This window comes from Cryptomeria japonica, chromosome 4 (assembly GCF_030272615.1).
Source record: "Cryptomeria japonica chromosome 4, Sugi_1.0, whole genome shotgun sequence".
Classification (NCBI taxonomy): Eukaryota; Viridiplantae; Streptophyta; class Pinopsida; order Cupressales; family Cupressaceae; genus Cryptomeria; species Cryptomeria japonica.
In genome coordinates this window covers 418,308,687-418,333,750 of record NC_081408.1, presented here as the reverse complement: position 1 = coordinate 418,333,750, position 25,064 = coordinate 418,308,687, and the positions used below count along the sequence as shown (strand labels likewise).

Sequence of the window (25,064 nt, the reverse complement as noted above, 5' to 3'; positions counted from 1 at the left end):
TGTAGAGGACGCTTGCATGGTTGAGAGTGTAGGGAAAGCATCAGAACATAGCGGTTGAAATAGTCCACTCAGGTCTGGCACACAAGGCAAATACACATAGTACCTTTCGAGTGAAAACAATGGTGAACACCCAGGAGAAGCAGAAACTGCCAAAGTTCACGGGGGATGGATCAGAGCACCCTGTACAACATTGTAAGACATGTATAACAATATGAGAGGCGAGTGGCCAAGATGACAAGGACTACTGGCTAAAGGCATTTCCCGCCACTGTTTGGGGGATCGCCATTCACTGCTACACAGACCTCAACACCTAACACAAGACAAGATGGAGTGATCTAAAGAAGGCGTTCCAGGAGGAATTCAAACTCCCGAGGGATGACAACGAGATTGTGGCCGAAATCTATAATACCAAGCAAGGGAAAAATGAGAGTGTACGCGCTTACAACCGTAGGCTCAAAGAATTGTTGAATAAGATGGAGAACCAACTAGCCGATGGGTTGAAGAAGAGGTGGTTCACTGAGGGATTGATCCCTTCGTTGCACAAGATGAAAGTAGTGCATCCGTCCTCGTACGCCGATGCTTACTATTGGGTGATGGACATCGAGAGTGAAAACAAAACCTCCTCCTGAGGGAAGAGGAAGACCGACAACGACGAGAGCACCGAAGGTAGCGGTGATGAAGAATCCAAAACCATGCGAGCCCTTCGACGAGATATGTTGAGTATGCTCAAAGAATTGAAGGGCGAGAAAGGAACCAATAAGGAAAGTAATGAACTCTGGTGTACTGAATGCAAAAGCAAGGGGCACACAAAAGGTAATTGTCCTAGAAATATGTTTTGTGAGATTTGCCAAATGCTCGGGCATTCAATCAAGGAGTGCCCATACAATTTGAAGATGAGAAGTACACAAGTACTCTTCACACAGGGAGAGTCTAGCCCATCGAAACCACAAAATATATCGCCTAGCGGGAATGGAAATCAGCGAGGGCGAAACCAAATAGAGTACGACTCCAGAGGACGTCCTATCATACAATGTCGACAATGTAGCGAATGGGGACACTTTGCGAGAGACTACTAGAACAAGAAAGACAATGCACAATTATTGTGCAAATGGTGTGGACTAGGTGACCATGAAGACACCAACTGTCCGAAGCAAAAAGGGGTAAATATGTTGGACGTCAAAGAGCAAGACCAGGAGATACTCGCAATCACGAGGTTACAAAGCAAAAAAGAAGTGTGCCCCAATCCCCATATGGAGAAAGAAAGACTCCGAGAGGCAAAGGCGGATGTTGAACGGGCGATGGCGGAGGAGCGAAGGGCCTCATGATGTCGCCAGTACACCACGGTCAGAGTCCGAGAAAACTATCATAAAACAAATGTTGCAATCTATCGTACCAGTATGGGTATCTGACCTTCTACAGACTATGCCACAATTGAAAATGGCCCTCACAAATGTAGTTGGTGACAATATCATTGGGCAGGAACGTCGCGAGCCGGCGACAAAATCACCTTGCACATCTACCATGGACTAGCCAGCGGTAAAACTATCTGGCACATCATCTGTGGACCCCATGCTGCTCATTGTGAGTATTGGCTGGGAGCCAGCTGTAGTAGAAATGGAGATCATGGGATGGAAGCTAACCAATTCCATTGTGGATGACGACTCTGAAGTAAATGTATTGTCGGAAGAAACATGGAGGGGTTTGGGCAAACAACTCTCTGGCCACCAACATTCCAGCTTGTAGGTGCCAACCAACATGGTATCAAACCCTTGGGAACACTTATGGCACAAAAGGTTGTTATCGGCACCCAACATTTCTTCCTCGACTTCATTGTCATTCCACTAGAGTAAAAGGCCTATGATGCCCTCCTCGGAAGAGGTTGGCTGATCATGGCGAAGGCAAATCATAACTAGAAGAAGAACACACTCTCCATCGACAGTAAAGGGCATTAGTATGTGATTGACTTGAGGAAGCATGCGGTGAGTGAAGAACTGGCATCCTCCGACTCAGAGTCTGAGGGCAGAGAGTTTGGTATGGACGAAGAGAGGAAAGGCATGGAACCCAACAATGAAGGGGTGCTCGAACTGGAAGATTTCTCTAAAGATGAGACTAGTTCCCTGAATGGACTATTCCATTGGCAAATGGAGGACTATGAGGTATTTTTACCAACATGTAATTTTCTTGAAGCTACAACTCCTGGTGAAGAGCAACTGATGAAAGCATGTAAAGTTATGAATGATACATCTGGTAGTACGGAGATCGAAAGTGGACGGGAAAAGCTCACTGGTGAAGGACAGAGGTTGTACAAACAAAGGAGCCTGCTTGAAAGGAAATCATACATGTATGGGGTCAGATCGTATGCAAGCATACTGTTAAAGAATATGGAATTGAGAGAAATTTAAACAGAAGGAACCATACAGGCAAAGACAAGAACACGACACAAGAAGTTCGTACATCGTACGAAGAGCACGAAGTTTGATCACGAGGCTACTTCTGTACACCGTACGGGCACAACAGTGGAAGGCAAGAAGGGGTTGTGAAAGGAGTAGGTCATTTCACCGTACGGACACAATAGGAGCGTACAACATCCACCGTACGGACATAACAACATTGTACATTTATTGTACGAACACAACTTATGCCATCCACCGAACGGTCAAAACAACGTATGCCATCCACCGTACAGTCAAAATGACGTATGCCATCCACTGCACAAACACATGTACGAGCACACCAACAATTTCATCCGTACGTCGTACGGGAAGATAAGTCTGTACGAACTGAACCGTACAAGGATTTTTCATGGCATTTGAAGAAGTCCGTATGGCAGCATGAAAATATAAATCCGTACAAGGAATCCATACACTAATTGGAGAAGCATGTACGATTTTCAAAGGGAGCAAATTTGTACAAGGAATGGCAATCGAGGAAGTTCTTATGACATGAAGCAAAAACCGTACGTGGGGGTAGTTTGCAGAAGGTCGTACGGGTTCAATATAGGGGATAGCTTGGCAAGTTGTACACATAGAGAAGGCAGAGAGAACCGTACGACTTGTAATACACTGCGAAATCTTCATTTTCTGGCTTCATCAATGATGTTTTTGGCCTCTTAAAAAATCAGAAAAATGATGTACACAATGGAGTTTTGTATGGTTTTGAAGGTCTAAATTTGTTGTTGGTGATGAGGGCATTGTCCCTCGACCCCGCCTTGTACTGCAACAGGGAGGGCGCATTGGGTGCTTCCTCGGGACCCCGCGAGGTGTACTGCCCCTTGACCCCGTTGGGGGCATTGCCCCCAAACCCCCATTTGATTTGGCAGGTCCATTACAAGTTAGGGTTGTTCAGTACAAGTCATTTCCTACACACTTATCATTAGTCTTTCCAAGTGTTACTTGATGTTTACTTGTCGTCTGGAAGACGACTTTTTCTTTGGGGGGGGATGATGTAGTTGGCATAAACTGCTTAGTTATATTTGATAATATTTGTTATTTACAGAAGTATAAATTATTTGTATTAAGTGGGTTGTCACTCTTGGGTAGTTAGGTGTCAGTTGGTTGACAGTTGTGTACCTCTTGGCAACTGTCAGGTTCTTTAAATATAGTGTACCACCAAGGAAGGTAGTACGGTATAGTCCTTGGCTGACCATCTGTGGTCTCTTCTCTGTAATAATTGCTTGTGCGAATAAAGATATATTTTACTACTGTGTCTGGTATGTATTGTCATGTACATTATTATTTCCTGTATTTAATTTATCAGTTGTAGCGGTAAACGATGTCTTGTGAAGTTTGGAACTCCAACTATGCAACAATTCCCCAAAACAAACAAAAGAGGCCTGAAATTGAATTTTTTTTTTTTGAAATCTGGCAAGAAAATGGTGGATTGCATCAAGGCCTCATTCACTAAAATGTACCTTTTTTTGTGAGAGGTATCTTTGCTTTGATATCACAAGCTAATCTCTTGCAGAATGTGGGTTCCAACAACAAGCATATTATAATTATATCTATTGCTGCTGCTGGATTTGATTGTGTTACATTTTTCGCATCAACATTTTGGATCACACTCTGTGATCCATCATCAGGTTGAAAGAGAATGCGAGGATATGAAAGAAGTATAATTGCCTAATGTCTGCTTGGAGGGATAACACACAACAACTTAATGTTCCCTGTTACACTATAACACGTGATCCTGTAATATCCCTTACAAAATTTATATCAGATCTGATTATGCTTTCAAAACCTTAGATTTAATCTTTTTCAAAATTTCAGAGTTACATCAACACTGCCAAGGAATTTGTCTGAATATCCAGACCCAGAAAGCAAGATATTCACACAAAACTGAAATAAATTGATTGAATAGATTTGCGGCAAGGAAATAAACTTTTATTACTGATATAAAATGGTTCATAGTCATAACTTCATACAACAAATAAACTTCTGCAATCAATTATTTAGAAACTGGAAGCAAAATAGTGTCTGCAGGCATTGCCAATCAATGCCATTTTCAGGCAACTTCAAAACTTCTCAAATAAGCATTTATTATTAGCATGCATGAGAAAACATATCCAAAACAGCAAACTCATGGCCTCGAAGCTGAGAATGAACTCTGCAACTCAGATTACACAAAAACCCAAAATATTACCAAAAAGGGTGCTAGCAGGCACTGCAGAACAACACTGTTTTAGATGAAACTTCAGCTAAACACACCAAATCCTTTCTAAGGATAAAATATCAGTTTGGAAATGAGAAACAACAGCAATGCACAACCAAAATGCTGTTATTACAAACTATGACAAACTGAAATCAAAATCTGAAGCTAATAGCACTTGGAGTCCTGAAAGTCTCCAACAAACTGCTAGGAAAAAAAAAGGAAATCTGAAACCTTCAGCACAATGGCAATCTCTGGATGAGATTACACCTTGATGAATTTCAGACTCCTGTCTTTAGTTCTTGAACTCCTGTTCTCGAGTCTCCTTCTCCATAGGTTTATTAGCCTTTGAAGAACAACAAAATCTTGATAGCAAACAGCAAAAGTGAATGAATGAAAATGGAGCCAAAATTACATATAAATCTCAACCACATTCAAATGCAAGCTTGGGTGCCAAAATGCCAAGAATAGAAACTGTCGTTGCCAACTGTCCTTCAAGCTCTTCTACTTTCCATGCGAACTGGTAATTGTTAAAACTTGCCATAAGCTTCTAAAGAGCCACAAAACATGCCAAAAGAAACTTTCCCATTTCCCACACCACAAACTGGAAAGATTATTTAAGTTATTTATTTTTGGTGATAAAATAATTTCTTTGTTCAAACCATGTCACCAGCATTAATACTATTTTTTGGTTTGTCAATAAGTCCTGGTTTGCCATTTTGGGGCAGCCGGCTTACTATTTTAGAAAGTGTCTATTTTTTGAAAGGGGACATGATAGATCCCCCATACACATTAACCTAACAATCCAGACATTTGCTGCTTCACTCCTCTCCTAACATATTTTTTAAGGAATCTAATCAATGTAATTATAGCATTCACCACTAAAGTTTGCAAGAAATCTAGAAATGTGATTGGATTTCAGAAATTCTTCCTTGAATCGGTGGTTCTTTAGAAACTCTAATCTTTGTGTGTGGACAAAACCTTGTGCCAAACGCTTATCCTTCTTCTTAATGCACTTTCGCCTAAACCCCCTCCAACACTATTTTTTAGGGTGGCTGGGTTTGCACCCCCTGCTGTTGCCCAGAATCCCAAAAACAAAACCATGCCTTCCCTTGCTTAGAAGGGCCTTTCCCCTTTTCCCAGAAACTGAATCCAGTAGGCCTAGAAAAGTTAATATTGTTGATTTGGATGTTGATCAACTTGAAGAAAAGGTCCTGGCTAAAAGGAAAAGTAAAGAGATGGCCAATGAAGAGGAGGATTTGTTTGCTGATATAAAGATACCATTGATAGAGGACCTTTGCCTGGGTCCCTCAACTGGGCCTTACAACTTTTCTTTCTCTTCTACTTCTGATATAGCAGTTCCAGCTGGGCCTTCCGACTTTGCCCATAATATTGTGGTGAACTGTAACCTCCTTCTCCACGCTACAAGATTTATCTTTGAGGAGTTCAATTCAAAAGCCCCTTCACATAGGAGGGTTGGAGTTCCATAGATGTGGATGGCAGATAATCCCAACATGTTAAAATCCAATTTTTTATAGCGAATATTGAAAATCTTTGATATGGGTTCAATACATCAAATTCAATTTGTCTTCCTAATAATTTCATGATCTAGTTTGAACATCTGAATTTATTTCACTTAACAACTGGGCTTTGAAACTTCCCCAGAAGCAGGCTTAGGATATTCATTTTGAGATTGGCTTAGATTTCTCCAAGGAAGCAGTGGTTCATATGGTCAGCCTTTTTTTGTTTCAGGGGCCAAATTAATTCTTAAATCAGATAATATGATAGAGCTTATCCTCAAAAATACATGAGAATGCTCAAACATGTCCACAGAGAAGGGAAAATCCTAAAATAATCACAGGATTTGCTTATTTCAAAAGCGTATAATGCTTGACTCGTACACTATCATACCACTCATTGAAAGAAAAGTGCTTGGTATACCAATTCTTAACGTTCTTGAAATTAGTGGTTGTAAATCACAAATACTAGAATTTCTTGGCCAAGAAATTGGTCAAAATAATGATGCTTTATTCACTTCACTGATTGACAGGGTGCTTCACCAGTGCCTTCTTAGAATTCCAGAATACTAGAAAACATACAGAATGTGTTGGTATCCAAGCCAATATATCAGTTCCAGCAAAATCATCCATAATTTGCTATCTAACAATGTTATAGATTAAGTATAATCCATGTTTCTCTCAAACCTGTAATGCTTATAAATTTCATATCTATAGATTCATGACCTGATGAAATGCTTAAAGGGACGGACTCATTATCTCTAATTGACATCTATTTCTATTGTGCATTATATGCTTTATGTTTCTTGTTTCAGCACTATCAGACTGAATGTTGAAATGACTCCTCCCGCAGGAGAAGAAACCTGAAGGCATGGAATTGATCTAACTGTACCATACTGCATCGGAACTATATGGAGAATAACCTAAAAATGGTTAATTTATTGTAGTTTTATAACAGCACTGCTAGTTGTTTCCAATTGTAATATTAAATATTCTTTATTAAATAGCTAACTTCCAAATGTAACTTTGGTAAGTTGAATCATATATCTTTTCTTCTAATTTTGGAATTTTTAGTATTCTTCTTTGTAACTGTTAACACAGTTATGTTGCCATTTACTTTTTTGTCTGTTGAACATTTTCTAAATATAACTGTGCTTGGTTCTGAATTGATACCTGATACAAACGATCTCTGTCACACAACTATGGATCTGTAGTATAGCTCCTCCAGACCTCAATTTCTATTAATTTTGGAATGGTATGATATTTTGATTGTATTTATATAACTTGTACTACATCAAGAGTGATTCTAGTTGGGCAATTAATTTGGAGCATGGTTATCAGACTTGAACTTGGCAGACACAAAAAAAACGGGGCATAGATTCTCGAATATGATAAAAATGTAACATATAGATATTTCTAAATGAAGAACGCTTTTCTATGCATATTATCTAAATCACGCTTAAAGACATAAAAAAGCAATAAATTACATGCTATGTTGCTTGCATACACAAGTGTACATCAAGCAAATGAGTACAAATAACAGATTTGAGCTGAAGGAAATAATTTTGTAAAATGTATAAATAAGTGTTTTTGGTGCACAAAAATCAGGGATTATGATATCCATGGCCACTTGATTTGGTTGGAATATGGATGAGATCAAGTTTGCAAAACTTGCCAAGTACTTGCAATACTCATGATTACTCGCCTAGCCAATTTGCTGGGCGAGTCACTCCCCCATTTACTCACTGACAAGTTTTTGTAAAACTCGTGGTGATTTTTGCTTGAAAAGCTCATGAGTAAATGCAAAAAAATGCAATTTTTCCTTTAAAAAACTTGTGCAAATTCATATAATCTAGTTTTTCTCGCTTGTAGTTAAAAAAACATGATTTTAATTGGTGATGATGGTTTCAAAGGTCTTAATTTGGGCTTGGTGGCCCCTAGACCCCCATGAGGGTCACTGCCCCTCAACCCCATCGGGGGTCTCCACTCCCAAATCCCCATTAGTTATTGGATCTGTCAAATAAGAAACTTGATTACAATGAGGGGGTGAGGAAGAATTGGGATATAACTTTTGAGTGTGTTTACTTAGACCTTGTTATTACACAACTTGCCAAAAAACTCTTTAGATGGGGCAACTTCTACTTATGACATGGCTAGTGGAAGTGGCATTGTTACTCATTTAGGGTTGAACTTGTTTTTTGGTCTGTGATATGCACTAAACTCTAATTTTGATTTATATATGATGGAAATTAGTAATATGCTCAGCAAATTTAGTAATATGTGTTTTTGAAGAATTTTAAAAAAAATTTATGCATTTTAAAATGTTTGATAAATTTGCTTAGTTATTGCCAATTTTTTCCCAAGTTTTATGGCGAGTCCCAAGTTTTTAATTTTTTTGGGCTAGCTGAGTCATTGCTGAGTCCGATTTTTTCAACTATGGATGATATCATGAAAGAAATTTACCAAAATCATTTTAGTAAGCTACATAATGAAATCCTTGATTTAGTTTACTCTGCTTGAATCTTCTGTGATAAGTGATGTTTAAAAATGCAAATACATTAATGAGATGTCTGGTGAGACCTGTGCTCAGAATCATGGTTTTCCATTACTGATTTGGAAAGGTATTGCCATATGTTAGTATCGACTTGCAATTGCTGTTGAAATTTTAGTAGATAGTCCATTCTTGCTGCATTATTGATTATGTTTATCATCTTACACAAAGGAAATAATTGCAGCTCCCCATTTAGTGGCTTATAGAAGATACCTCAGTTTTGAGAGGTAACAATAGGTGAGGTAGATTAGTTGTTATTGTGGGGGGTTAAATTGCTCCCATCTCACCCATAGGTAAAAGTGGCTGCCCTGGCAGTGATATCACAGTCAAGTGTCAACTAATGATCTTCATGCGAATTACTTATAAATCTCCTGTTTTGAAGCATGGCTACTTAGTATTCCGTATATTTCCAATTTTGACAGCTAAGCGACCTCCTGGTCCTGTATCCCATGTTGTCAGTTCACTGAATTCTCCTCACTCATATGTTATTAAGAAGGAAATCAGTATTTCCATGGAATGCTAATGTTAGGGTTTAGGATTTTTAACTATTATGTCATTTGATTTGGGCATTTTCATGAAGGGCAAGTTGCACCAAGTTGCATTAGTGTTTACCTAAAATCCAGCAAGTCTGTTTTAGCTTCTGGGTGGGTAGGCCTTGTTCCCAGGCCTGGAACTCATTAGACTCATCAATTTGTCGGTGAGATTGGTAATACTGATTTGGAGAGAGAATTTCAACCTTGATTTCAATGTTAAATTTGAATTTAGACCATGATGATTTTTCCATTTTGATAAGGGGAAGTGAGAGATTCTTCTATTATACTGCAGGATGATTCTAAACGATTTATACTTTCCAGCTTTTGTGGGATTGGTGATTGCTGCAGCCAGTGACTGGGTGAGGAGGAACATTATGATCACAATTCTTTGCACCATAGTTGTTTAAGAACTATTTATTATAGCATCTTTTTGATTTCAGACGATTAGACAGTTTATATTCTGAAGATTATACATACTAGGTCACATCTAATCTTGCCTTTATCTTTCAGCTTGATGGATATGTTGCTCGAAAAATGAAGATAAACAGTGTGTTAGGTTCGTATCTTGATCCTCTGGCTGACAAGGTGAGTAATTTTCTTGGTTTGGCTGATGAGCATTAACGAGAAGATCTAGGCAGAGATGTTCCCACATTTGTCTTTTTCAACTGTATTTGCTTGTCAGTTTCAGCATAATGTTTATGTGTTTTGTTGCATGCACAGGTTCTTATAATGTGTGTTGCACTGGCAATGATTGAGAATAATCTCTTACCTTGTAAGTTATATTTTCCAGCTCAAGGACATCTTTCTTGTTCATGACTTGTTTCTGCTTCATAATCATTCAGATAAAGTGGCTTTCAGTATTCACTTAAATTAAATATTAGAAAAAGTCTACAGAATGAATGTGAAGAGACTTTATACTGTTTCATGATACACTGAGGAATTACTTGACTTTACCGTATAAACCATGGGTAAATCTTTTTGCCGTTGGTATGTAAAATGAAAAACATAAATACAATGTAGAGTTTTCTTTTCGTAAGAATATACATGAGCTGTCATTCTGTTTCATTAAATGGGAAGGAATAACTTGATTTCTTACATATACCCCATAGGTAAAACTTTGTGCCTTTGGTATGTAAAATGAAAAACATAAATACAAGGTAAAGTTCTCTATTTGTAATCATATACATGAGCTATCAGAGATGTTAACATCTTTATAAAATGTCAATAATTTCCTTGAATACTTGAAAAGTTATATTTGTTTGCAGATTAATTGTAAGTAAGCTGAATAATATAACCAATTAACAAACATAGCCTAAATGTTTTTTTTCCCCTGGTTAGCTTTATCTAAAACCGTTGGAATGGGAGAGTTGAGCTTGAAATACAAGACTTGCAAAACCTGAAGAGAATTTGATGTTTAGTAGATAGGCATCTCAGGAAAAAGATCCGATGGTGTGGAAACTAAAGAAATACTGGAGTTGCAAAGTATCTTTTGGAACAAAGAAAGCTCGCAACTCAAAGTCTCAAACCATTGCTTTCTCCCTTATAGGAGGGGGGAGGTAAGAAAGAAGTTAGAGCCTTTGAAGGGAAAAATCTAATGCAATATAGTTGAGTTAATCACTCATGAAGATGCTTGTTTGAAACAGGAAGAAGTACTTGAGAGTTTCTTTAGTTCACCCACAACATTATGAGAAAACTCTAGTTAAATTTAGAAATATTCTGACATTACATAAGCACATTTCCTACCAAATAGAATTCTCTAAATACATATTCTAACAACCAAGTGAAGGTTTGTTTTGTTAATCTTGCCATTTTTTCAAGGTTTGGAGATTGTCACTGAAGTCTTGAGTGTTTCGAGATTGGAATTTGAACTTGTGTTGTGTTCTAAATGATATGAATATTTTTATGTTTCTAAGTCACAGTAATGTTTAATATATTTTCAAATATGGTTTTGTTGCAAATTAGTTATTTAGTTATTAACATTTGATGATTGATATGGCACTGGCAGCTGCTCTTGTTGCATTGGTTGTGGCGAGAGATTGTTCACTGGTGGGTGGTGCATTTTATAAACGAGCACATTCCTTGGGTTGGAAAGTAAGTACTGTGTCTCATATTCCCTTGTGCTTTCCGTCAATCAGAATATTTTTGGTCTTTGTATTAGCTTGAAAGAGTAAGGACTATGATTCTTGTCATTAAAATGTGAGTTATACACTCCGCTCAATGTTACACATTTTGCACACACTATGACATGTTTTTGATACTCAAGTTACTTTGCAAACTAAGCCTTTTGCTTTGTAACTTGGTATTTTTTTTTTTCATGACTCATAATAAGCGAATCTTACTAGGCTAGTGTAGTCATGCTCTCTCTTTCTCTTTCATATGTTGTCCATTTTATCTCGATATTAGAGTAGTAGGATCCTAAAGTCCCTGGGGGCTCACTGTGTCTTGTCTCTTTGATGTCTTGGTGAAAGTTTTTCAATGCAACTTTGTACTTTACTGTGAGTATGCTTAGTTTTATACTCCTGCTAAAGTGGGGAAAAATGTAGCGTCATAAATTTTACTCGCTTACAATTTTGTCCTCACCTAGGCCTTACTTTGGCGCTCCGGCTTCCGATGCCTGATTATTGTGCTGACTCTGCTCACACCCTCTATCAATTCTGCATTTTCATCATTTCCTCTTCTTCCCCCTCATGTTGAGTCTTGATTTTTCAGGAACAGGGCGTTGGGCGCCCTGGTCCTCCTAATCGGGATCCAGTTTTTGGGCCCTACAATGGTCATTTCATTTGAGCGGGAAACTGGATCCTGTGCTGGCCTACTCTGGAAATTTAATTCGTTTTCGGGCAGACATGTATAAATAGATAGGATAGGGTGTTTTGTTAGAAATATAAAATCTGGATGATAATTAAATAAGAGAAATTACATATCTAATGCAAAATTCAATATATTATGCCATGGCTACTAAAAAGTGTGTGCTTAACATGATAGGTGATGAAGTCAAGTGAAATTAGTTATGTGCTTCTGGACGTTTACCAGTATATATTATATAACCAACATAGGGTGATTTTCTCATTACTAATCAATCTAATATGCCATAGAAAGCAACTTGGTAAAAAGAACTTGAATTATGATTATGTACCTTCTTTTTCCTTCTCCAATCCTTAGGAACATGTAGTAAATGTGGCAGGGAGAAGTCATAGAGATGCTTTGTTTGCATAACCACTAATCAATACAGGATTGTTAGTGGAATTGGGCACATGTGACAGATTAATCCACTTGCTCGCTTCTCTGTCTTGTTCTATCAATCAGTAAAATGTCTCGATAAGATCTCTTATCCCGAGATATCAATTAATCCAGTGCCTCGCCCAAGCATTTGTGATGTTAATTCCTAAATTTTAATGCACAATAAACAATGATTACATGTATTAACCTGGTCAAATTTTCACATGCCTTTTAGCCAAGTGTGAGCACTTTTGCAGTGTAGATGGTGAAACGGTTCCTCAATGCAGTCCTAGTGGCCCTTGGTGAATGAATGTTGAAATTAGAGAAATGTCACACGTTTGTGTTTGGAAGGGGGTTGGGTTTGTAGACATCAAGTTGCTCTCTTGCTTGGTAGTGACTAAAAGAACTGTCTTTACCTTAATGTTTATATATAGAGTAGCTTTGTGTAGTTAAAAGTTTAAAACCAATATGTTATATGATGTAATTTTAATATTGATTGGACAACTTTTGTACGTTCATGAAATTCTAGAACCCTGATGTATTTTAATATGATTTAAATGACTAGAAAACAACAATCGAGACAGTACATATTGTCTAGATCTTCTGGGTGATGTCATCAACTACTTTGTTTAGAGCAAGATGAAGCCTTTCTTGTCTGCTAGGGAGTTTAGCTACATCTATTAATTGTAGTCTAATGGCCAATAACAATCTGTGGGCCCTTCTTGAGGACCATATATGCTTATGGGCTTAAATTTGGGTTCTTTAATTGTAAATTGCTTTCCTAATATCAAATATGTAGTCTTAGCTGGATAAAAGTCTGCACCTGAATAAATACCTGGCTGAAAATTTTGACCGTGAATGCCAAATTCTATTCATAACAGAAAGTTTACCATTATACATGCTTATAAATGCTGGAATCTGAACTAATATAACTGATTTTGAGAACAGCATTTATGCCAGATGGTATCTTCCTTTAGTGCCCTACAGTAACTGCTAATACATGGATGGTGGAGGCTGACTTGGATCATAAGAGTTTTAGTCCACATATTTGTGTGCAGGGAGCATTATGACTGGTCCTTGGTGCAATAATAGAGGGTTTTCAAAATTTCAGTGCCAGCTCAACATGTCTGGCTCTGATAACCAAATATTTCGATTCACAACATTAATCATTACCAAAAGCTTTCAAGTTTCAACTGATAGAAGCAAGAATAAAAGGTTTGTGGTGCTTGTGCGGAATTTCATATGCTATCGTAGACCTTTTCTAAGCTTTGGAATGTAAAGCCTCAACAAGGAATCTGCTTAGAGATTTTTATCAAGATTAAGCAGCATTCTCTTCTCAAGATGAACGTGGAGGTCATCCAAGGTCCGCAATGTAAAAATTCTGCAGTGGATGTGGAGAATTACCATGAAAAAATATTTGACAACTGGTATTGGAATTGCTGCTGCCTTCTCTTCAAGGACCTGTGGTTCTAGTACTCAATCCGTCCCCCATTTGGGCTTAGCCAGTGTTGGATTTGGGTGAATGACAACACCCTCATCGGCCTTTTTACAATCACATTTCTAGTTGTTTTCTGTCATTGTATCAGAAAGATATTTCAGTATACCTGCATTAGTTTAAATAATCTGTTTTTAATGCAACAAGTTCAGGGGAATGCATTTCTGTACCCTTGCTGCCAGAAAAAACCCACCGATCTGTTTTGTCTCTTTGTTCTGCACAGTGAGCAATCAAATCAATGCCGTGACTTTCTATAGGGCCAGACCATGGTCGTGGTTTAGTAGGAGTGTAAGTAGGAGTACCATGGCTCTGAGAGTATTATATACACAGTGCAAAATATCAGACTACTGTCATCTGTACTGTGTTATTAATGGTTATGTAAAGGCACATCATACATCCGCAGTTTCATGAAATTGTTGATGGGCATGGTTTTCTTGGACAATTTCTCTAGGTTTAACTTGAATGGTAGTTGCTGCTTTTTCTTTCTCAGTTTTTTGTGTTGGTTAGGGTAGAAGTGGTTTGATGTTGGGCTCTGGTTATGTTTCCCTAAGTATAACAGGCAATATGAACTGACTTACCCTTCATATGTTACTTCAATCATTTAGTACTCTATTTCTTGGGATTTGAAGGCTTCCTAAATTTGTTTTATGTGGGCTTCAAATTCTATAATATTCTATAATTTTAAGTTATCGGTCCTGGTACTGGTTTGGGTTTGGGTTCTAGGGTTCGGTTTGTGGTTTGGTCAATTTTTTTTCGGGGTTGGGTTAGGTTTAGGTTTGTCCATACAAAAATATCTTAAAATTAGAAATATATACATATTTGCAGCAGTAATTAAGTTCAAAATGCACCAGAGATAGCATCTTATATTATATAATAAACAAAACTACCATATAGACAATTAAATATTAGTCAAACTTGAATGCCATGATATATTTAAAGTTAAAAAATAGTAATGTCAAGTGTCAACAATCAGCTATCATTGATAAAAAATCATATGGATCTTCAAAAATATCATCACCATTCATAGTAGATGATATAGGTATTAGTAAATCAAAAGAGCCACAAATAGTGCCACCGGAACCACTAGCACTAGCAGTGGCACTATCACTCTTATGCTCTCTAGTTGGCTCATCATCGACATTGAGTGCAACAAGGTGGGAAGTGGAAGCATCCAAGTCATTATGCTTTGGCTTGATATCCCACTTCCTTGTGCCTCCTTCCTTGTAGCCACTCTGTTTGTTTGTAAGGAACCGCAAGTTTGAATGCACATGCACCATGTCCTCTTCTTTTATATACACCAAGTCTTCTGCCTTTTTTGAGTGTAGTTGATTGCACTTCATTGAGTGGATGAAGGAGATGTGCTCCAATTCCTCTTAAATGCAAATGAACTAGCAACCTATTAAGACAAAATTGAAGAGTTAAAGAGTTACAAAATTTAACAATTTAAATTATAAAATTAAAATATAAATAAAACTTGATAATTTTTTTTAAAAAATTTACTTGTGATAGAACTTTGATTGCAAGAGGTTGTAGGTGTGTGAATGATTGGTCACGAGAGTACCACTAACTATGAGCATCCACTTATACTTGTCTTGAAGAGCATCGATACTAAAGTCATGGAGCATGAAAAGTACATGAACTCAACCTCATTGCATCCTGCATGTCATGATCAATGAAGAGTCTGTGAAGTGCTGCCTTCTACCCTTGATTGACTTCAACATCTGTGTATGGGGCAACTCTTGTTGTCACAGAAAGGAGATCAACACTATAATAATATTTGGGACTCAATACAAAGGCAAGAAGATGTAGCGGAGTGGTCATTTTGTTCTATCTCTCTTCAATGATTTTATGTCATCTCTCTTCAATGATTTTGTGTAGTTTGAAGAAATTTTCTGTAGGATCTTGCTCATATGATGTGTATTGTCTCATTCTGCTAGTTTTAAAATTATATAATTAATTATATTAAATTATTAGTTTGTCTTTACGTTATATTAAGGCAATTAATATTTAATTAATTATTTATTATTAAGTGACTTTTCAAGTTAAAAATTAAAATATCATTAAAGTCACTTTATGATTTAAATATTACATTACTTTAATTTACTATTTATTATTAGATAAATTATTATAAAAGTTGGTGGAGGAAAGTATGCGAGAGCTTTGGCTTTCGGGAAGTTTGGGGACAAAACCCTCAAGGCTTCTTAGAGTGTTGACAAACAATTAATCTCTCTACCAAGTGGAATCACTTGTTTGTAATGGAGGGTGGATTCACTTTAGGATTCATGGTTGTTCATAATGGAGAAAGTTTGCTAAATCTTTGGTGATAAATGATTCAGAGTACAGAATATTGCCTATTTACAGAGAACAATATTGGTGTTGGAGAAATAAGTGCAAAATATGCGTGAATAAAATATCATTATTACTCAGAAATGAGGTTTTGTAAGGCATAATATTGGACGGTTTAATACTTCGCTCTGAATTTCGTACTCCTGGCAGAGGTATTTATAATAAAATTGATTTCTTAGGGTATGGCTATCTTTATTGGTGTGTGATCTTGAAGACAGAGTTACGTGAGATAGCTGAGTGAAAGAAAGAAAGAAAGAAATTATTTTAACGTCCATGAGGCTAAATATAGCCTATGGGATAGACCCCTTCACAAACCAACTTTTGCATTTCAACTCTTTTCTTGTGTAGCATGATGATGAGTGCCCCTAACTTCTCCACGCACCCCTTGTTGAATAAATTATCTCAAGAGCTGGCTGCCAGGATGTTTTCATAGCTGTCCCTGCTGGCCTTGAAAGCATCACACTCAACAAAGAAGTGTTTTTCAGTTTCAACTTTACTTGAAGTGCAAAAAATGCACACTCTATCCTCCCAAGCTTCTTTTGGTCTTTTCCAACGTCCGGTTTCACAGCGGAGTTGATGGGAATTAGTTCTTAACTGAGCAATGAGGATTTTGGCTTTCCACGGTATATTGGCCCTTATGTACTCTTTTTGATGATGGTTACAAGAGGGGTTAAACTCTTGAATATAGCATTTCTTCTTTCTCCCTAGCTCTTTATTCCAAGTATGCTTGTGGAATTTATCCATAACATAAGCCTTGATCTCCTTATTATTCGTGGGGCACGTGTTCAAGTATATATCTCATTTTCTAAACCATTTTCTATTTTGTCGCATCCAAGACATCTTTCTTATGCATAATGTGTCACTGAAGACGACCTTAGGCCATCTAACCTCTTCCATTTGCCCAATTATTTTCAAATAACTTATGAGTCTCGCCAAAGCAATTGCTTCTATAGGCGTAGCCCCCACCTCACTCAACATGATATCATAGGGGACTGAACTTTTGAGTTTGAACTTGTTTGAAATCAAGCTTTTTTGAATTTGCTCAATTTGTTTCCACTATAAGTAAGAGGTGCTGTTGGCCCACACTTTGCAACCATAAAGTACAACCGGAAGCACTAAAAGCCCAAAGAGAGTTTGGGTAGTTTTCCAATCCCATAAATCTGTTTCTCTGCACCTATTTGGAAAAGCATAAAATGCTTTCCAACCTCCCAACATTCTCTTCTTTCTACAACCTCCCCAACTTAGATTTTTGTTGAAGTCAATACCGAGGTACTTGTAATCTGCCATTTCTTCAAGAACACTGCCTTTGAAAAAGAATTTATGCTGGTTATGCTTTCTTTTGTTGGAGAAAACCATCACTTTTGTCTTGCTAATGTTGAATTGCATCCCCACTGTTCTACAAAATTGCTCAAGAGAGTGTAAGCGCTCTTGTAAGCCAAGAGCACACCTAGCAATCAAAATAGGGTCACCCGCATACAAAAGGAGCCTTATAACAAACTCACCCAAATGAACACCGTGACTTTCTTGTAGGTTTAACCATTCTTCAAATTTGTCAATGTATTAACCAAAGAGTGTTGGGGACAAAGGGCAGCCTTGCTTGAACCCAATATCACTCCTAAAACTTTCGGAGATTGCAGCCGAAGTTCTGATTTTGACTTTAACCTCCTCATATAGCCTATGAACAACTGCTCTAAGATGTATAGGAACCCCTATTTCCTCCATTCTTTGCCAAAGCTTATCTCTAGGGACCATGTCAAAAGCGTTTTTGAAATCCAAAAAGCAACAAAAGACTTCCTCTTTTTGCTCCCAAACTTTTTCAATGATGTGCCTTATAGAAATACCATGATCAACTGTGGAATGCTTAGGTCTGAAATCTGCCTGCCCTTTAGCACGTTTATAACTTTCTTCCGCCCACTTTCTGATTTTGTTTTCTATCATACTGCCAAATAACTTTGCAAACGAAAGATTTATCATAATGGTTCTATAATTGCTAAGCTAGTTGTCCAATCAGCAGGGAGCCCTTGTTGAATAATGTTATTGAAAATTCTTGTGATGTGAGGTGCAAGAATTTTCGTGCCCCACTTTAGATACTCTGCTTGAAGTTCAACTAAGTCTTTTGCTTTACCAGCAGCCAACTACTTAATACCCATCTTGATCTCTTGAATGGTGAAAGCCTTAGTAGTAGTATTGACCAAAGGGGGGGGAGCAACTTGAGAATCCTGCTCATAAAGCTGCTTTGGATAATTGAACCATTGAGATGCTGTGATAGTGTTTTCAGTTTGCTTTTTTCTCGACTAAAGTTCCGTCCAAAATGGCTTGGGGTTCTTTTTCGTAAGGAAGATTAACTCTTCCCTCCTTACGACCATGAATTCAGCTTTTTTCTTTCTTAAATCTGCATGCAAACTCTGAGATTAATTTGCTTATTATTTGTCTCTTTCAAACTTCTCCTTGCCTTTTTGCATTCTTCATCAAACCAAGCATTGACCGGAAAAGAATTTGTTTCAGCTTTTCTATTTTTGGCTCTTTTACATTCAGCAAGTGCCCTATGAATTATATTTATAAGCTCAGGATTGCGACGCCCATGGATAGGAATTCTCTCCTTCTTAAAAAGCCTTTTAAGTGCTATTTGGAAGGTATTACATTTTTTTTGAGTTAAAAAACAAAATTCTGCCCTTTGAACATTCTTCTTGTCTACTTGAGCATAGATTGAGTGGGCGATAGAATTTTTTCCGGCATGAATATGTGCTATTGTCGCATAGAGGAGAGAAACCCTTTCCGGTTGTTGAGTATTCCTCTTCACTGGTCGCAAGTAGAAAGATTTGAGAATTTGTCTGGACGTGGTGAAACCTCTGCTCTTATTTCTTGGTCATTGCATATGCAGTAATATCCCTCCTAAAATATATACCATCTGCTGGGCATGTACGTGGAGTATGTGAGCAGTATGCAAGGTAGAAATGAAGATGTCTAATCTGCTGTTGAAATCTGGGAGCAGATTCACAACATTATTGTAGACAGCCACTTCAGCAATAGAAGACATGTTTGCTGTATGTTCTACCAAACAATATATTTTCAGTCACAGCAATAGAAGCCTGTTGAAGGTTCTCTCTGTACTTAAGTCAGAATGATTATCAATAAAATCCTAGCTTCATTAGTTTAATAAGAATAAGATTATTGCTGAAAGAATACTTTTTAATAATGAGGAGCAATACAAATCGGCCGATTAAATATAAGACTTTATAATGTTTTGTATTGGAGGAATATTTACTTTGGCGTTAGTATGTAGTGGGATTATTTTAGTAAATATATGCCAAATATTTGCTGCATATACAATTGAGCAAAATAATATTTCATCCTGGATTTTATGATTTGGCTCTTGATTGGGCGATTTAATTATTCAATCGACAAGGAGCTTGAACGAAGTGTCATTTATGCTAATGTTCCCTATTGTGTATCGTGGGCTTCCTTTTTATTATCGTGGCTTCTAATATTCATGGTGTGAATTCCAACCCAGGTGTTTATTCTCACATCTTTGCTAGCTGTTCATTCATTTAGAGTATTATTGGAGGGAAGGCGTCTATTTCTGCGAGTGCAAATTCATCATTTGTATTGACTTGGCTTATTTCCATCTGAAGCGTAAGAAATTCGATATTATCATTGCCGTTGAAGTGCTTGAGCTTATAATATTGCTGACTCTTCTTATGCGTGGAACATTCTTCTTGTCTACTTGAGCATAGATTGAGTGGGCGATATAATTATTTCCGGCATGAATATGTGCTATTGTCGCATAGAGGAGATGGACTATTTCCGGTTGTTGAGCGTTCCTCTTCACTGGTCGCAAGTAGAAAGATTTGAGAATTTGTCTGGACGTGGTGAAACCTCTGCTCTTATTTCCCGGTCATTGCATATGCAGTAATATCCATCCTAAAATATATACCATCTGCTGGCATGCATGTGGAGTATGTGAGCAGTATGCAAGGTAGAAATGAAGATGTCTAATCTGCTGTTGAAATCTGGGAGCAGATTCACAACATCATTGTAGACAGCCACTTCAGCAATAGAAGATATGTTTGCTGTTTGTTCTACCAAACAATATATTTTCAGTCACAGCAATAGAAGCCTGTTGAAGGTTCTTTCTGTACTTAGTCAGAATAAGTTCAATAACTTCTGAAATTTCTGCTTTGAATCTCCATTTGTACTAGCTGCGAGTTTTATTCTTAAATGGCAGATTCCTGTTAAGTGGTTCATGTTATTTCTGTTGAATATTCTAATGAAAATCTTGCAATATAAATGAATGAAGATTTTCAAATCTGAAACACAAAAGTTACAAACCAAAATTTCAATTTACATAGCAGCACACCAACTGTTTGATAAAATTACATCAGAGTGGAAGTATAATGTCTCCTATTGGAACACTACCTGTTTCCAAATAGTTACATACATCATTTAACATCGTTATGTCCTAAATTAGGTTATTGAGATTAGAAGTATATATAATGCAATAAATAACTAATTAATTTTAGGGTTCACCATCACTTCTCCCCTAACCCTACGGAGGATTGTGGAATCACTGTGCTAGAGCGCTTGGAAACAGTCTACGAGTGGGCTCCCTCAAGGTTTCTTAGGAACATATGTTTATGCCCATCTCCCTCAAGGCTTCAGAAATATATGTCCTTACCCATCTAGTGACCGAATTACTCCTCCTTTCCCTACACAAACCCCCTATCCCAGCGTAGGCATTAGCAGAAGACTAAGGACTGGGCTATATATATAGTAGTCTTTCATGTACTATGAATGTATATGAAATTAAGTATGACTGTCATACATATTGCAGTCTATATTAATATTACTACTAAATTCTGCGTAAGCACATTATCAAGCTTCATATATTAAGGATACATATTCAGCACATCCCCATGCATAACACCAAGAACAAAGATGTTACTGCCTGTAACATAATAACAGATCTGCTCTTATCTGATCAATTGTTATCCCCCTGGATGCTTTTGATTCCTTTCCTTTATATCTCTCAATGTGAGAGAGAGGTCACGCCTCTTCATCATGTATGCCCTTTGGCAAGAGACACACCCTTTCACCATTGGCACCCTTTGAAAGAGTGCAACTCTTCATTATTTCTGCCTTTTGAAAGGGACACAACCTTTCACAATCAGATCTGCACTTATTATTTAAATCTGATCTGCACTTCTGATTCCCAAATTATCCCCCCTTCAAATGAGTTCTCTTCTCCCTTTTATACGTCATATTTGGGGGAGTCACAATTTATCATTTCATGTCTTTTGACTATTCATTAACTTTAATCCAATTTTAATTATGTTTGATTATATTTTTTATATATTAATCTATATTTATTTTTAATCTTTTGTATTTTAATTTCATTATCGTTATTTATTATTAAATTATATTTCAAAGTGGGGACATTACAGAAAGGGTGAAAAATTGGTCATATTACATCGGGGTTCTTACATGATGACTTTCATCTTCTCAATCTCTGAGTTGATGCCATTATTTATCAGATATCTCACCCGAACAAGGCCTATCTATGTCAGTATAATGGATCATGCTCAATATGGGCTTAGTGAAATTGAGGAAATATTCAACAAGATCCCACCAAATGTCATCTAGAATCATTTGCTTAACTTTTGCTACCCTCATAGTGCTGGATTGCCTCCATATGGACCAATTTGGGTTGATGACTATGTTAGAAAGTGTATCACGAACCTTCACAAGTGGTCTTAACACAATTGTGTTCGAGGCAAAACAGATCTTAGCAACCTATTTGAAAATCAAAATTAAAAATAAATTACAAAAATTAAAATTAAAATAAAATTGAAAAGTTTACTCAAGTGAAACATATTAAACTTACCTTCAGCAGCTCCACTTTCGAGAATGTTTTAAATATGCCTTGTGACATATGGTGGTTAGTGATGAACCTTTGGATCTCTTTGGCCATTGCATACACGTGTTTGATCCAATCAATTTTGGTGTGAATTTTTTGTAGCATAAGGTTGAGGGAGTGGACAACACAAGGAGTCCAAAAAATTTGTGAATAACTCTCCTCAACCAATAACCTGGCCGCTCTACAGTTTTTGGCATTGTCTATTATAACTTGCACAACATTTCAAGGGTCCACTTCTTCAATTTCTTGACAAATAATGTTAGCAATAAATGCCCCATCCTTCACCTCTCCTTCACAATCCACTGCTCTAAAAAACATTGCCCCTTTAGGGGACACTACAATAACATTGATCAATGGCCTTTTTCTTGCATCGTTCCATCTATCAAAAACAATGGACACCCTTGTTTTAGTTCATGATACCCTTTTGGGCTTAAAGGACTCCTCTACAAACTTCCACCTCTTTTTCCAATAAGGTGCTATGCACCTTCTCATAACTTGGGCCCTTGTACCCTTTTGGAGCTTCAATGGTTGCTTTCATCATTTGTTGCCAATATGTTTAGTGAGCAACATTGAATGCCACTCTATTCACATAGACACATTTCGCTGTGTGTTGATCGACAATCTCTCAAGACAAGTTGTGAAATGCCATTCCCAATAGTCCCTTTGATCTCTTATGTGTATAGGCCATATGTTGTTCTTTAGGTGTGGACAAAAATGGGTGATTCTCTATGGGTTGAAAATTTGAAGGTGGTGGTGGGGTTTTCGTCCTAGTGATTTACGACTGGCTTCTTGATTTATATATGCCAAGACTTTGTGATTTTGGAAAGTCATTACTGTCTTTGGTTGGGCAAAATTTGATGCCTTGTTCAATGATCTTGCACAAATGGATTTTCATTTGACTATATGAGCTCAAATATCTAACATTACATATATTGCAAATCCAAAAATGGCCTCCATCACTTGGAAGCTATTGTACCTTTTCAACATATTTTCATAGGGGAGAGTTTGGGTTTGTTTTGAAGCAGGGTTGTCTTACAAAGCTAGAATTGGATGCCATTGTAATACGTACAACAAGTTCAGTCGACAACAGATTCGAAGAATTGAAACAAATGAAAATGAAAATAAATACATTTAACTTAATTCATTTAAAAAAATTAGGCATGTGTTATAGATAACTAGAAGAATGAAAACAAAACAAAAATTTCAAAATAAAACAAGAGAGTTCATTTGTAAAATAAAAAGTAGAAAAAAAATCAAAAAATTAAAAAAACCTACCTCTTTTGAAGAAATCTTCCTAGATGATCTCCTCGACAACAAATGAACTCTTGCAAATGCATAGGAATAGCAAACCAACTAGCTTGGAATGTTCACCTATCAATCTTCAACTCTATTGGTGCAATGGCTAGCAAGAAAAATAGTTCAACAATGAAGGATAATATTTTTGTTTTGAAAAATGAGTTTGTTTTTGTCTTTTAGATGTCTTCTATGCCACGGTTAGGGTGTAGGGGGGTGAATTGCACTTTTTGGTAAAAAAAATGTTTTAAAAAAAATTTGCCAAAATTCGCTAGCTGGGTGTGGTTACCTGCAAAATTCACTCTGGGTTATCAGGATGGACCTGCAGGGAAAAAGGACCTTGTGCAGATCTGTGAGTGAATAAGATCTAGACTTTAACTCAGGCTGGACTGGATCTGCACCCAGGCCTTGTAGGGAGTAGGTCAGTATCATAGCTATAATTGATAATAGTTGCATTTGATTGGGAACTGGGTTCCTGAAAGGTTCAAGGTTATAAAGCTTTGATCCAAATATCTCTTCAGGACCTGAGGTCTTATAGGGGTGTTTTGAGTTTCATTATCAAACTTATCCAGGGACTGGGTTCTCGAGAGGATTAAGGTCATAAGACTTTTGTCCAAAGATCTTTTCAGAACCCAAAGTCTCATAGGGATATTAGCATTCAGAACTTAGAGATTGGTTTATCGGATGGTTTGTGGCTTTTAAGATTTGACCCCTCCATCCCTTTGGGACCTGAAGGCCTGCAGGGATATTTTGATGGGTGAATGTCTCGTGGACTGCTGGTCTGCAGGAGGATTGTGCCTTTAAGGATTCAGGGAAGGGATCCTTCTGGGACCCAAAATCCACTATAATCATTACATATTTGAAGTCAATGACCATTTCTTATTTCGTGGAAAGACCAAGTCTCTCCTCTTTGTGCATACCATCAAATATTTGTTTCATCATATGAAATTGTTTAGTTCTGTGAGCATCTTGAACAGTAATGCCAATATGTCCAAAGGCCCTCGAAAAGTGAAAAGCTGGATTTTTTGAGAACTGGGATGGCAAGAATATAACCCATTTGGTGAGGTGAACCATTTAAGGAAAAATATTTTTATTAAGAAAGGTAAAACCACTGTGGCAATATTTTCATTTTAGAGTGAAATTATAATAGCATTTAGGAAGAATTTGTGGGGTAATTATCTAATCCTTGTTAATTGCAAATTTGAAAGCTTTTGGCACTATAGGTCATTAATGGATTCTAAACTGCAGGAAAGAATCCATTAATTTGTTTCCCTCACAAACTCCTTCCAGTTCCAACTAAATGTAATTGCTTTTTGTGTTATCATGCACTTCTGCAGCGTGTGTGAACTTATTATTCTAATAATGTTTTGGGAAGTCATTTAGAGATTGGCTCCCTGCTTGAAGTTATATTGCATATTTTTAATAGAGATATTCATTTAATGGTTAATCTGTCAATCAACATTGTACAGTGGAAAGACTTGGGAGATTTCTTTAATGTTGACAACAATGGTGTGGAAAGGATTGAGCCTCTCTTTATCAGTAAGGTTTGTTTGTG

At 37.2% G+C, this 25,064-nt stretch overlaps 1 protein-coding gene across 1 annotated transcript in view; it reads left to right on the top strand.

Moving 5' to 3' along the window:
- LOC131030819 (CDP-diacylglycerol--glycerol-3-phosphate 3-phosphatidyltransferase 1, chloroplastic) overlaps nt 1–25,064 on the top strand; it is a 114,967-nt gene that overhangs the window by 34,408 nt on the left and 55,495 nt on the right. The window contains exons 2-6 of the mRNA XM_057961737.2: nt 9,538–9,604; nt 9,756–9,830; nt 9,966–10,017; nt 11,251–11,336; nt 24,979–25,053. Coding sequence (XP_057817720.1) covers nt 9,538–9,604; nt 9,756–9,830; nt 9,966–10,017; nt 11,251–11,336; nt 24,979–25,053 — 355 coding nt within the window. The remainder of the gene's footprint in view (nt 1–9,537; nt 9,605–9,755; nt 9,831–9,965; nt 10,018–11,250; nt 11,337–24,978; nt 25,054–25,064) is intronic.